The sequence below is a fragment of the Cladophialophora psammophila genome (genome assembly GCF_000585535.1).
Source record: "Cladophialophora psammophila CBS 110553 chromosome Unknown aczJe-supercont1.2, whole genome shotgun sequence".
In the NCBI taxonomy this organism is placed as follows: Eukaryota; Fungi; Ascomycota; class Eurotiomycetes; order Chaetothyriales; family Herpotrichiellaceae; genus Cladophialophora; species Cladophialophora psammophila.
Window position 1 is genome coordinate 251,924 of NW_006912923.1, and position 13,969 is coordinate 265,892.

Sequence of the window (13,969 nt, forward strand, 5' to 3'; positions counted from 1 at the left end):
AAAGCTGGGTAATACCCGAGAAATAGCACGGTCAGACGACGCAGTCTTGGTAACAAAGCAAAAGTGATTTGCAGGTTGATCGAAGGTGCCTTTCATTTGCCATGAGCATTTCGTTTACCTGGTGCGCTGGTCTCGTTGGGAAAATAGCGGTGCCCTATTCTTTGTCTATGCTGTTAGCTACATTGACATCAGCGGCCGTCTTGTCGTGGCTGAACTCCCTTTGGCTGCATTAAATACGGCGTGCATTTTGTGTCAGACTGGGTTTTGGCCCTGTGCTCAAAGGGAGCCCTGTAGACCTATCACAAGTTGACTAACCTGGCCCGCATCGGGAGTTAACAATCGAGTTTATATATTGCACTACCAGAAAACTTCGTAGATTCCAGCCACACAACTGGCCTCCATTCTGGTCGTATAGTGTAGCGGTTAGCACAGCGGATTCTGATGTTCAGAACGTTCCGCTAACCCTGGTTCGAATCCAGGTTCGACCTCATTTGTTTTTAGACATGTAAACTCTTTTTTTCCGGCTCCTTAAAAAAATGTATTTAGCTGGTTTTTTTTTTGGTTTTTTTTTTCTTTCATTTCATTTCAATTTTTTTCCTTAGTTCTTGACAAAGTAGAAAATAGATATAGTGGAGACAGGACGGGCTGCGGCGCAAGGAGACCTGATCCTCCAATCACACGACAGACCCTTCAGCCTTGGTGAAAATTACTGCAAATAAATTCAAGCATCAAGTTAACCTTCGTACACCTTCCCCCATTCCACATTTTAACATTGACCTCCTCGGCCCAAATCGTTTTATTTCAAAGTCGGAGTTTTTGGCGCAACATGATCATATCATGTCTGTAGCCAATGGAGAAAGATCGCGGAAACGGAGAAAGGTGGAAGCCGATGCTCCTTTGAATACCACTTCCATCAGCAGTTCAGATCAACTCCACCAGCTGCTCCAGTTTTCGCCTTCGACGTCTCCGGAGGATATAAAAGCAGGTATGTTTGGGTGCTACTTGTATAGGTAATCCCGGCTGGTAACAGGTACAGCGGTCAATCGATTTACAGAATTTCTCTCCAATTTTGCAAACGAGGAATCGCCAGAAGGGACTCGCCAGCTGAAGGTGTTGAAGAAGTACTGTGACGAGCAATCCTCAGCTTCACACGATCAACTCGATTTCGCCAATCTTTTGTCCGCATGGTCCAATGCCAGTCAGTCCAACGCAGAAGCCGTGCTCGCCGCCATTCCTCGTTGTCTTGCACAATTCTTCGAGACGATCTCGAGCCATGTCGAGTTTCGGGAATTCGGGATCTCCTTGTGCCACAGCCTGCTGAAACGAGACCAGCTGCGAATCATCGATCGAAGCTTATCGTCTCCAAGATCCAAGGAACATCTCATCACGCCGTGTCTGCAACTCTTGACAGAAATCATCAGTTTTGACGGTGGCGCCCTCGCAAGCAATGTCTTCAGTCGACGCGATTTCCTCTATCGGAGGCTCGAGGGAATCCTTAGCCAGACGCCAGCAACTTTGATCGAAGGATCCTCGGTAACTGCACAGCAGGTGTCTTTGGAGTTCATTCTAGCAAATCTTAGGTACCTTGACTCCACCTCCAAGTCCGAGCTCATTACGCATGGTAAAACAATCTTCTTGGCAGTCCGCAATTTGCCCAACTTGCCGGTAGATATTGTCATCAATATCTTGAAGGGCTTGGAGAGGTCGATCATTGGGGATGGGAATCTCAGCAAGCAAATAAAGATTCGATGCTTCAACTCTGGGGTCTTATCGGCGCTCGCTAAGCTGTACGGTTACAAGACCCAGGGAAATGATGGTCCTGCGGTAGAAGTACGGAATGCTCTTCAACAGCTGCTGTTGCAAGTTTGCACAACCCCAAAGGGAGTCTTACTTGCTCAATCAGGTTGGTATCCTACCGGGACAAACCCCGAAACTCCGGGGCAAGACGAGAATATGATTGATCTGGGCCTGGACTCTCCATTCTACTTTGATGACTACGCTGAAAAAGTACCAGTCAAAAATGGGGCACTGTCTGCTTTTATCCAAACTCTGAGACCCGAAAGTGACGTCCAGCAAGCTGACCTTATCGTGGCATTATTCAATGCCGCCCCTGAACTCGTGGCCGACTACCTCACCAAAAAGCCAAAATTCGTTGTCCCTCCAGGAGACGATCCAAAATGGCGCGGCCAGTTCGCTTTCCTGTTCTCCGTGGTTCAACTACCTGTGCCGCAGAACTGCGGCTGGGATGAAAAGCTGCCTTTGAACCCCCCTCCACTGTCGGTTGTCATTGAGAGTATCCTCCCACGACCGCTAGATCGAGCTACGATCGGAAAGTGCCTCCGGATGAATGACGAGATCATGACCATTTCGGCAACACGATTATTGACCATGGCTTTCGAAAAGCTCGACTCGGTTCTCAAGGTCTTCGAAAAGGCACCAGCAGAGTCCCATTTATGGAAACAAGCGTCCGGCAAACTGATCAGTCTTTTTGTCGAGCGTATCCCACCCCTTCAAGACGTCATTACCGCTCTTCAAAAGCTGGAAAAGGAAAATGAGCCAACACGCACGGTAGTACTTGAGTGTATCGCCGCATATCACACCATCCTACCTTCTATAACCGCGGGTTCAAAATTCGACTTCGGTGTACCTTTGAGCAAAGGGCTCCAATCTTTAGAATCTGACGCGCTGGATACCGCAACAAAGGACATCGTACTGGGCCAAATAGTGCATATAATGCAAATTGCGTACATATCACCCGCGACGAAGTGGTTTCACAAAGCCGCATCGGAAGATGTGTCACTGATTGTGCAGCTACTCAGACGTTGTGTCAAAAACCCCGACAAGCTTGTCACGAAAGAAGCCCTCCCTATTCTCAAAGGGGTGTTGACCAACAAGGGAATATTGAACACCAATGTCCGATCTACCGATGCGCTGATATCGAGCCTTAATGCGACAAAGAAATGGCAGCCAGAGCTTGTCGCTTATCAGTTTCTGGACAACTGCATGTCACGCACGGTGCAGAGACCCGTCAAGTATCTGGATCAGCTTGAACAAGCCCAGCAGTTTTTGTCCGATTCGACACCTCTAAGTCTCCTTGCGTGCTGCGTGGCAGAGCAGTGGATACATTTGTTGAAGAAAGAAAAGAAGCAGGGCATCAAGAATGTTGCGGAGTGGGTCGCCGGGTTTTTCTCTGCCCTTGATTCTGCAGGCGAGAATTATCGCGTCATGATGCACTTGAAGGAGGAAATGCTGAAGCAATGTGATGGGAATGAGAAGGCAAAAGAAACATTGGAAAAGGCGTTTGAGAAGCAGCGCAAGAGACATGTTGTTTTATCAGGGGAACATCTTGGCGAAGCAGATAGCAAAGAGCGCGAGGTCCCTGAGGGTGGTGCAGATGGCCCAGCACAACAGCAGCATGCTGGCGACCTGGATCTCGTTGAAAACTTCCCTCCACCGCCCGCCATTCCAACATCTCTGGCCGGCCTCGACCGCTGGACGAAACCGGATTTCGAATCTGAGATTCAAACAGGCCGCCTCGCCAATCTGATCCGCTCTCTCATCTCTCCTGAGCCCGAAGTCCGACTTCAAGCATTCCATATCCTCCAACATATCATACACGCCGTCCAACAGTCCAGCTACGACGAGAAGACACAACTCTACCTTCTTCTAGGCGAATTGTGCGAGACGATCAAAAGCCATGTCCTCTCGAACTCACAGCCCACAGCAACTGCTCCACCACCACCACCCTCCATAGTGGCGGAATTAGCGATCCACTTCCTCCCAACCATCTCTGACCCGTCGTCCCCATTCTACCGCAAAACCAACTCCTTCCTCCTCCGCGCCCCCCAATGGTCCGTGCCACACATTCTTCCTTACTGGCTCAAGGAGACATTCCTCACCGAGCCCGAGATTGATGATCCAGACATCCCCGCGACGTTTCAGCAAGGCAGTGGTGGTGGTAGCGGCGGAAATATCAACGCTCAAGCGCTGGAAATCGAGCATTTCCTCGACCTACTCCTCAAATCCCTCCGGACAGAGACGGACATGGACCTACTCCGTCGCGCACAGGTGTTCACGAGATTGTTTTCGCACTACCTTGCGCCTGTCTGCACCAAAGCCATCCGGACGAAGATCCTGAGGGTCGTCCACTTCGCCACGCGGATAAAAGGCGGGAGCGAGACGCTCATTACGCGCACGGGGGTCAGGGAGTGGCTGTCCGTCGCGAAGACGCTCAGGGGACATAGCGGGCATGGGATCGCGGGGTTTGGGAAGATGGACCACGAGCTGGTCGGGCTGGTGCAGGCGGTCGAGATGCAGGTGCTGGGCACTTCTGATGCTGAGGCGATCGCGCGGTGGGAGGCTGAGAGGAGGGTGTTTAGGGAGGCCGAGCACGCTGCGAAGGACAATAGAGAGGAGAAGCAGGATCTTGCGAGCAAAATCCGAGCGGAAGGTGCGCGTGGTGAGAGCGAGAGCGAGAGCGAGAACGAGAACGAGGATGAAGATGGACGATGAAGACCTGAGAGGAATGACGGAGCGGAAGAATGAACATATAGCAATGTCAACGAGACAGAAATCGACCTGCTCGAGCAAGATAAGAAGGCTGCTATACTAATACGCAGTGAGAATTGGATTAATATCCGCAAGCCTTACATGCTCCATTGGGATAGAGAGTGACTGGACTGGCTAGCAGGAAAACAAGGGCAGAGAGGAGAGAGGCAAAATGGAAACAAAAAGGCCGCAAGACTGAGAGAGAATGAAAATGTGCCATTCGACTTGTCGTCGTTCTCTTCCTCCTCTGCCCTTATCCCCTCGCGGCTCTTTCAACTGCTGCCGTCTTCATGGAGTCTTTCAAGAGTACCTCATCATTTGTTTCGCCGTCTTCCTCTTTCTTCTAGTATCAACAGCTCTAGTCTATAGTCTCTCTTCTAGACAGGACGGACCTAGGCTCTCATCTCATCTCTCCGCCCAGATTTTCACTTCTTCACTGCCCCAAGAGGGCGTCATAAGTAATCTTCCCGGTCAACACCGTCTGAGACCCTACACTGATCGGAATCATCGGTCTATCCAAACGCTTCTTTTCTTCGATGCGAAAGATTGCGATTGTTGTCGCTCTGAAAGCAGGGAGGCAACTGGGCGCATGGAGTGCAGCCGTCGGCTTTTCCTTGCATCGCCCTTAGGCCGGATATAGGAGAACTGTTCAGAAGCTCATCAAATCTGTTCAAGCCATCAGTCCTAACCCTCACTCAAGGCCACAAAGGAGAAACGGTTAGACTCACCTCTTCCAAAAAGTGCCCTCTTACTCCAATCCATCGCCAACAACATCCTCGTCCGAAAACTCACACTTTGCGCAAAATAAATACTCCTCCACAAGTAAACGGCCATCAACCCACCGCTGAAATTCAAACCGCCGAAATCGAAAATGGCCGCGTTTCCAATGTAAGCCAGCGAACCCATGTGGTGGTACTCGAAAGCCTTGTAGACGGCTTCGTCTAGGTCGCCAAAGTCGACCTCGTTGGCTTTGAACCCGGGGATAGCGGCTGCAATCTTGTTGAATTTCCGACCGAGGTACTGGCCTTGTTGATTTGCACGTTGGGCGGTGGCGGGAAGAGAAGTCAGTTTGGAATCGATTTGGACGAGCAATTCGTGCAATTCGCCGAAATCCAACGTGCCCGATTTATCCTTGTCATATTCTTGAAAAAGCTTGTCGAGGCGTTTGAGATGGCCCGCCGCTTGGGGAAACCTCTTGCGCACCTTTTGCGCGACACTTCGCCAATCTTGAAAGGTGATGTGCATTTTCTCTGGGTCTTTACCCTGTTCCCACGCCATCCCCCGCAGAAATGTGGTGAGGTGGTCGGCGATGTTGTTTTGGACCGTTGCGCAGTCCCCAATAGCGTAGACCTCTCCCAGCGGTGCTCCTAGGAGGCGCAGATGTGAATCGGTCTCCAGAGCGTGTCGGTTGTTCTGGAACTCGCCCAACTTTCCGGCGACCTTGCGGCTCAGGTCAGTCTGCGCGACACCAGTCGACCATAAACAAAATCCCATGGGTAGTTCCTTTGTCACCGGTTTCCCGTCCTCCATCTGTGAGAAGATGATTCGGTCAGAGGTTACCTCCTTGACTCGCGCATTTGTGAGGACTTCGACGTGATCATGTTCGAATCTCTTCTCGGCGTAGATCGACAAGGCTTCGTCATAAGTGTTGAGGATGTGCCCTCGTGACTGAATGACATGCACCGACACTTCGTTCCGTAAGATCCTGGGGAATGATTTCAAGAGGTCTTCGTTCAACATGTCGTACAATTCGGCGGCAAACTCCACACCTGTAGGGCCACCGCCGCTGATAACAAACGACAGCAGTCTTCGTCTTTCCTGATCAGAGGTGGTAGGCAGACAGGCAAGTTCGAGATTCCGCAGGACTTTATTCTTGATGAGGCGCGCATCTTCTATGGTCTTGAGGAAGTTGCAGTGCTCCAGGCCTTTGACACCATGGGCATTTGTCGTGGAGCCGACCCCAATGACCAACTTGTCGTAGGGAAGGTAGAAATGTTGCCGGTCGCCGTCCGCATCCACCTGAGCTACCTCCACCAGCCTTTCTGTGAAGTCGATGTCGACGGCCTCGGCCTTCAAGAAATGGCCCCTCAGTCGATTGACAATCCTGCGGACCGGCTCGACAAGTGATCGCAGTTCAAGGGTTCCCACTGTGGCAGACGGCAACATGGGGGTGAACAGGAAATAGTTGTCTGGGGAGACGACAGTCACATGGTAATCGCCTGGGTGAAGTTCTTTCAACATGGCGACACTTCCCCAACCTGTGCCGAGAACGACCAATTTAGGCTTGTCCTTTTGCTCTCGCATGTGGTCACAATCCTCGTCATCAACTAGCACCTCCGCGATGGGTAGGTTCTTTGGCCCTCCTCTTCTGGGTGATAGAGCAGCTTCCGACACGGCGATGTCGCCCGTCGGCTCTGGTTCTTCGCGGTATGTGGAGGCATCGTAAAGAAAGAAAGCGAGGACCAAGGTGCCGGAGAAGACGATGAAGATGCCCGTCCATGCGAAAATGCGGTAGCAAAGGCGAATAAATGGTCCCTTGTTGTTGGGGAGCTCCTTGGTAGAGATGTATCGAACCGCCCCGACAGGGGCACGATAGATGAGCGGAGACGGGAGCTTGGAAGTCCCCATGTGCGGGTTTCTAGAGGACAATTGAGATATGCGCAGGGTCGACAGGGGCCTTGAGGATTGCAGGCATGTTCTCAGCGGTTGGGGAGGCGCCAGTCGAGGAGAGATGTGGAGGGTGGGAACAGGGCGCAGGCGGAGCTGGAGCTGTAGATGTCGCCGGCCGCTGCGGGCAAATCGAGGAAGGACCTCCATTGTCGAGGGGAGAGAAGGGCGATTGAGGTTTACCTCATGTTGGAAACTGTGGTAGATATCCAAAAAGGAGAGAAGAAAAGAAGCAGAAGCAGAAGAGCTAGCAATACTGTAGGAAGATGGACCAAAATTCAAGAAGCCAAAAGGGAAAAAAAGAAACGGGCGGAAGATAGATATGATGCTATACGTGGATATGACGGTACGTATGACGGAATGACGGCGAGCTTATGTACCTGGTGCTGTTTGGGCTCATTGGGAGCCCGGGAAGGGAGAGCAGAGGGAACAGAGAGAGGGCCAGTGGGAAAACGAATCAACCTGCTACATACGTAGGTAGAACAAACAAGCCACAACACCGATCAACCACCCACTTGTGGCGCGATCGGAAGAGCGGCAGCAGGAACAACCTTTGGCTCCAATGGCGCCAATGGCTCCTGTCAGGGGACCTTCAAGATACTGTATGTATTACTCGGGAGATACATACAACTTTCTCATCGCTTATCAAATCTCTCAGCTCTTTTTACTGTACTCGATTCGGTCCAATCGCTTCCCAGGTCTCATTCTACTCTCTCCCCTCTCTTCCGGCCCTCTGTATCTGCAGTCCTCTTACCATCTGGCATCAAGCAACCACCCCGGCACCAATCGTTCCTCAAAAGAAAGCTCTGTGGGGGTATCATATATAAGAATGCAAACCCAGTCCCAGGCGCCAAAACACCTCGTCCCGTGTCCCTGCCGCCCCCCACCCAGCTTGTCCTCCAAACTCCTCTCTTTCATGTACCACAAGCCGTTGCTCCTTTTTCACTGTCCAGAGAAATTCCGTTCAACTGTCATCATTCATAATACTGATTCAGCCATCAAAATCTGCGTCAAGCTCATGGCCCACTGATGAGGCCACACTCGACGAACGTCTCGCGTGTCCATTCTTCTGAGGTCGACCTCGAGCTCTTTTCGGTGTCCCTCCAACTGACCCGGGTCCACTCTTGCGCTTTCGACCGCGTTGCGCACTCATGGCTTGCTCCGGAGCAACGTCCAGCATGGCGTTGATTGCCGCTTCCTCCTCGGCTATCTTCACCTCATCATCCACGGCCACAAGATCAACAAACTCTCGGCATCTTGCAATCATCGCGCTCGCACTGCTGAGTGATTCCAAAACTGCGTTGGAGTTGTGCCAGAACTTATCCCCACTGATTCCGTGCACCTTGACCGGTTCCTTTGCGACCTCCTTGGTTTGCTTGTTCTGTTGCATCGCCGTTTTAACATCTCGCGATACCCCGTACTGTCGCTTCAAATAGTTTCTCGCCTCGGAGATCAATGTGATCGCACAAGCGGCCGTCGCCAGTCTCTTCAACACGACCGGGTCCACAACCACGTCCGGGGGTGCTGGCCCCATTCCGACCAAATCTCCCGCGTCGTTGTCGATGTGGCTGACAGAGGCCAATCGGAGATCCGTCTCAATCGCCTGCGCAGTCTCGCCACCATTTCTGCCAAACGCCAGCTCTAGTTGTAGCACAGTATGCAGCAGCTCGTCCATCTTCTTATACTCAAAGAATGCCAGGTTCTGTGTCACAAACAGCACAAACAACAGATGTTCAGGAATTTCGTCCCCAGCCACATCCAACTTGGAGGAGTCGGTGTTGAGTTTCGAGATCAGGTTGCTGAGGAACTTCTTCACGTACTTCGAGCCACTGGTGCTGATTATTGCAAAGGCTGCTGCAAGTTTAGCTTGGTGTCCTGGAACAGTGCCTCCTTGTGGAGCCTTGAACACCTCATTCTGATACCGAAATGCGGCATACACGGCATTGATATACTCCCTTTCACAGACGGACTCGTGCTGTTGATGCAGGTGCTCATGGGCAAGCCGGGAAACACTGGAAACTTGGGGGTCTGTGCTGGTCTCCAGTGCCACAAACGCCGAAGTGCTTTGTTTCGGATGTATCATGCCCTGGTGGTCAATGCTGGCCAGTGTTTGAGCTGCGAGCAGCGCTTTTACACCGGTCTCGGACATCACAATTCGGAGGAGGAGGTCGACCAGAGTATTGGTGATGATCGAGAGGGCACTCTCATCTTCGCGCGTCTTGCTGTCCCCGCCAATGTTTTTCAACGCCTGGACTTCGACTTTCTTGGCGTCCTCTTTGACGGTGGCACGCTTCCTGTACAGTTCTTGGAGTGACTCGAGCACTGTGACCTGCATCCTCCCAATTTCTTTTTCGTCCAAACCGCCAAACGACGATCCCTCCAGGACTTGGAAGAATGTTTCGCGAATATGTCGTTTGTTAAATTGGCCCGGCCATGCTTGACAGACGAGGCCAAGGCTCTCCAAAGCCCTCACTCGGGTCTCGATAGGACGACCTTTGAAGGTGTGTTCCATAATGCAGTCCGCAATGAACCCTGCAACCGAGCCCGTTTTGTATGTAGGACAGTAGGTTTGAAATTCTTTGAAAGAACGTTCCAGATCAAGATGTTTCCCCACGGCGCCAAGCAGACGCAGGGATTGCTCTCTCATTTTGTCCTCTTTCGCTCTGAGTTCTCTTGATTTGCTTTCCTTCTCACTTGCCTCCGCAGTCTCCGGAGCCATCCCCGGTCGCTGCAAATTCCTTACTAGTGATGTCGTGAACCTAACCATCTTGGTGGCATCTTGCAAAACACCACCGATGCTTCTTAGACAAGACATGACCTCCTCGATAACTTCGCGTTGTGTAAGCTTCCCACTAGCTTTGAGAAGATCCATCTGAACCTCTTGCAGCAGCGGAGCTTGAGTGCTAGACAGATGTGGTAGAACTGAACGGAATATAGCCACCACTGAAATGAACTTTGGCATGTTGTCCTGCCTTGACAAGTCTTTCAGATAGCTCTTCAAACTGGTTAGGTCTGCAGGCACCACTGTCTCCGGTCGAGCCTCCACAAATGCTACAAGGGTCGTCAATTCTGCCGGTCCCACCTCTGAGCTATTGGCTGCGTCTAGCAGTTTCTTGACAATACGGGCACAGAGCTCTCGGACGTGATCGGCGGCCTTGGAATCCTTCAATTTCCAAATCAAGAACCCTTTCAAGAGGGGGGCTAGACGAGCGACTTCTGTGTCAACGCATGCAACAATGTGCGATTTGAGATCCCCAATCGCGACGTCCAGACGTGCAGACTCGGTTGCGGAGCCCAGCATTGTCAGGTGGGAATCAAACCAGACCTCTGCCAGAATCTTCTTAGCAAGCTCAGCCACGGAACTTTCTTGATCGGCAGTTCGTCGCAGGAATTCGACCGCAATGGCTACTTTCAATTTCGGTCTCTCTTCTTTCAGGTAGACGTCTTTCAAATGGCCCATGGCTCTTTTCTGAACTCCGACGTTGGGATCAGCAGTGCATTTGCGAAGCATCCCAAACGCTTTCGCTTGAAGTGCGGACCTTGGCATGATGAATTTGGCAATAAGAGACAGGGCAGAGTCCCTCACCAAGGAGGAGTCGTCAGAAGCACGCTTGAGAACTGCGTCCGCTAGCGATTGTTCCCAGTCGAGAAGACCCGAGTCAATCTCTAACATCGCGGCAATGCTCTTCAAGCTGCGGCTCCGGACTTGAGCCTGATCACTTTCAAGAGACGAACTGAGCGTTTTGGCAATGTGTGGGAACAAACAACAGAATTGCCCGTTTAGAATACTGAGCATGTAGGCCAGCTGAGCCTCTCGATCGGTAACTTCAGCGTAATCATCCACGACTTCATGATACTCCATTGATCCGGACAGCTGTTGAAGTGTTGCCAAGAGGGTGTCCGTAAGCCTCGCGTCGATTTTGAACTCCCGGTCTCCATCCCGTGGGTGTTTGGAAATTTGGTTCAACAACGTGGCATACTTCGCAAGGAGATATGCTCTCGCAGACTTTGTTCCCAAGCTCTCCCCTCCTTTTTGGCTCAAATAGGAGTTGATGATAGAAAATGGCCCACGCGCGGACACAAGTTCCTGAATTTCAAGCGAGAAATGAGGCCGATCTCTGACTGAATCCGACAGATCTTGGGCGATGGTAGTGGGGCGTAGTTCTCCGTCTCTGGTGATTGATGAAAGCAGGCTTCGAACAGACGCACGAGTCTGGGAAATAGCAGCCCCCATGACCCCCAATGATTCGAGAGCCATATTCTTGGTGGAAGCCGCCTTGTCTGTCTCGGCTAGTGTTTTCATCCGGTGAGCCAACACAGAAAGAAGCAATTCAGACGCTGGCCAGTCTGGTGATGGAAACACTAGGGTGAGGTCTTCGACGAACAGATCGAGAATGTTGCGGTAAGGCGAATCTCCAGACTTTGTGACCTTGGAGGCCTTATCAACCATCCACATCACAATATGCTGGGCACTGTTAAGCGCGTCATGCAGAAGATTCTGCGCCATTTGACCCAACTGTGATAGTGGATTCCTTTCATCTTCATCCACCCTAGGGGCAGAATCAACCTCCATGTCACTGGCCGATTCCTCACTTTCTTCTGGGCTGTCAGGATTCAACGATCCCGTCCGCGGCGGGCGCCGCAACTTGCGCCTCTTCTTCACGCCTGATTGCATAGCCGAAGTCTGAACCAGCTGCATGAACAGAGCGGACACCAGTTGGATATTTCTGCCAGCTCCAAGTTTATATTGTCTAGCGCTCCGGCTATTAGAAGGCAACTTGTCCAGGGATGTCAAGACCTCGTCCAATATTGCGGATCGCTCGTCGGGGAACGCTGCGTAAAGTTTGGCAACAGCCGCCATGGCATGCTTTCTCAATCGTTCGTACGCTTGGGATCCAATTGCTGATGCTTTGTCGTTGTAGGCATTCTGAACAAAAATAAGCTTCACCGCTAGGAATTCAGTGGAGTTGACGACGGGTCCGGCTCCCTTGATGTCCACACACAGTCTTGCAACAAGGCCCAGAAGTTTGCGGCCGGCATCTAGCAAGCGTTTCAATGGTTCACTGTGGACAGACGAATACCTGAAGAGTTGACCGCTTTGTCCATCTGGGCGGGCCTCGACAGTGGGGATCAAACAGTTCTCGAACAAGTTTACGAGCACGTGAGGTAGCCATTGTAGTGCTTCTAAACTGATGAGATCTTGATTGTGAGGAGCGCCGAGGACGGTGTAGACTAGAGTAGAGGCTGATGCAGCACCATTTTCCGCTTTGTGAAGTTTCGACAACCATGCGGAAATGTTCTCATCTGTTGGGTCCGAAGGGAGCTGCAAGTTGACTGTCTGCGCAGCTTCTATCGCTGGCTCACATATTCGTTGGAGTCGTCGAAGATATTCCACAGAAGCATCACCCAACCGACCAGAGGACAAAAGTTGGCTCATGGCCGACTGAAGTTGCTCATGTAAACGGATCGAAAGACGTGGCTCAGTGTCGTCTTCACCACCTGGTACTTCGAACACAGCATTGTTGATTTTGACTCGCTCTGTCGAGATGTGGGGGCCTATTTGATCTTGAGCTTCGAAAATGTCGATCAGATGGCTCTCAAAGCTCGCTAACAGCTGGTCGTCCTTCTGTTTCTTGGAGCTGGTCGCTAAAGCGCGCTTGGTGTGTGGTGAAGGATCGCTCACTTTCTGTCCTTTCGGAGAATGTTGCCAAGTGACATACTCATCTCTGTTAAAAGACGGAGGTGGCTTAGGTATTTCGACGACGAAGGCCGGTTTAGTTATGGGCATCTGGAGAGTTTTCTTCTTGACCATAGCCTGCGGAGCAGTTGTCGATGGTAACGCATACTCGACTTTTGACATCTTGAGGACCATGTTCTGTATGGGGTTTAGGTCTGTCTCGACCGATTTTTCATTTTGAACCGGCGGACGAGGGAATTTGATCTTAGATAGGCGGCTGGGGTCGAGCAAGACGGAAAGACGTTCTTTGGTCCTCGAGGAGTACAGTTCGCTTCGATATACTGCCTGACGTTCGGAGGAAGAAGTGAGGCGCAAGTCATTGAGGCGACCGACTTGTGGGATAGGGATGCGATCTGCGAAGTGAATCAGCGTGGGACCAACACTCGAGTGAAGTGGGCATACTGTAAGCGGGCAGAATCGACGTTGTCATGGGAGTGTATTGCAAAGCCTGATCCACCGAGAGTTGCCTCGCATTGGAATCACGTTGCGGCCGTCGCGGGACGACGACCTCTACGGTATCCCCCGTAAGATCCATGGGCCTGGGGCAACTTCTGAACGATAGATCTTGCGTCGATCTGCCGCCGCGGCTATCTCGACGACTTCGCGGGTGATGCGAGAGGTGTCGAACCGGGGAAGATTGGTATCAGGACAGAAGCCATCAACCGCAGATCCAACAAACAGTTGGCATCGGGCTGTGGACTGCCGGTGGATTGTCTTGACAGAAACCTCACCAGCCTGCCGCACAACGATGCGGAGGTGAAAGAGAGGCCTAGTTACAAGTTAGGACTGGGCAAGGACTGGGGAAAGGATGTCAAGGATCTCCAGATGGCGGTGATCCGCTCGGTTGAACTGCGGTTGGCCTTACCGTACTGGTCCCAGCCGAGCGGCTGCTGCAGGAACAGCCTTTTCCAATCCAAACCGCCTCGCTACCTTCACGGACTTGACAGTCAGCAAGCATTAAAATTTTGTTTCTCTACGATAAAGAGTCAGCCACGCTCTTCCCACACACTTTTGAGT

The 13,969-nt window shown here is 51.6% G+C and overlaps 3 protein-coding genes across 3 annotated transcripts; 1 reads left to right on the forward strand and 2 right to left on the reverse strand.

The window, feature by feature from the left end:
* Nucleotides 1-837: 837 nt before the first annotated feature.
* Nucleotides 838-4,512, forward strand: A1O5_01405 (uncharacterized protein; the record flags this gene model as incomplete). Its single annotated transcript, XM_007742022.1, has 2 exons — nt 838-985; nt 1,037-4,512. The coding sequence occupies 2 exons, from the start codon at nt 838-840 to the stop codon at nt 4,510-4,512; spliced, it is 3,624 nt and encodes a 1,207-aa protein (XP_007740212.1).
* Nucleotides 4,513-5,232: 720 nt separating this feature from the next.
* A1O5_01406 (NADH dehydrogenase) lies at nt 5,233-7,176 on the reverse strand (the record flags this gene model as incomplete). Its single annotated transcript, XM_007742023.1, has 1 exon — nt 5,233-7,176. One exon carries the CDS (start codon nt 7,174-7,176, stop codon nt 5,233-5,235), a length of 1,944 nt encoding a protein of 647 aa, XP_007740213.1.
* Nucleotides 7,177-8,206: 1,030 nt separating this feature from the next.
* On the reverse strand, nt 8,207-13,487 carry A1O5_01407 (uncharacterized protein; the record flags this gene model as incomplete). The annotated part of the gene is made up of 2 exons (XM_007742024.1): nt 8,207-13,305; nt 13,355-13,487. 2 exons carry the CDS (start codon nt 13,485-13,487, stop codon nt 8,207-8,209), a joined length of 5,232 nt encoding a protein of 1,743 aa, XP_007740214.1.
* Between the last annotated feature and the right edge of the window lie 482 nt (nt 13,488-13,969).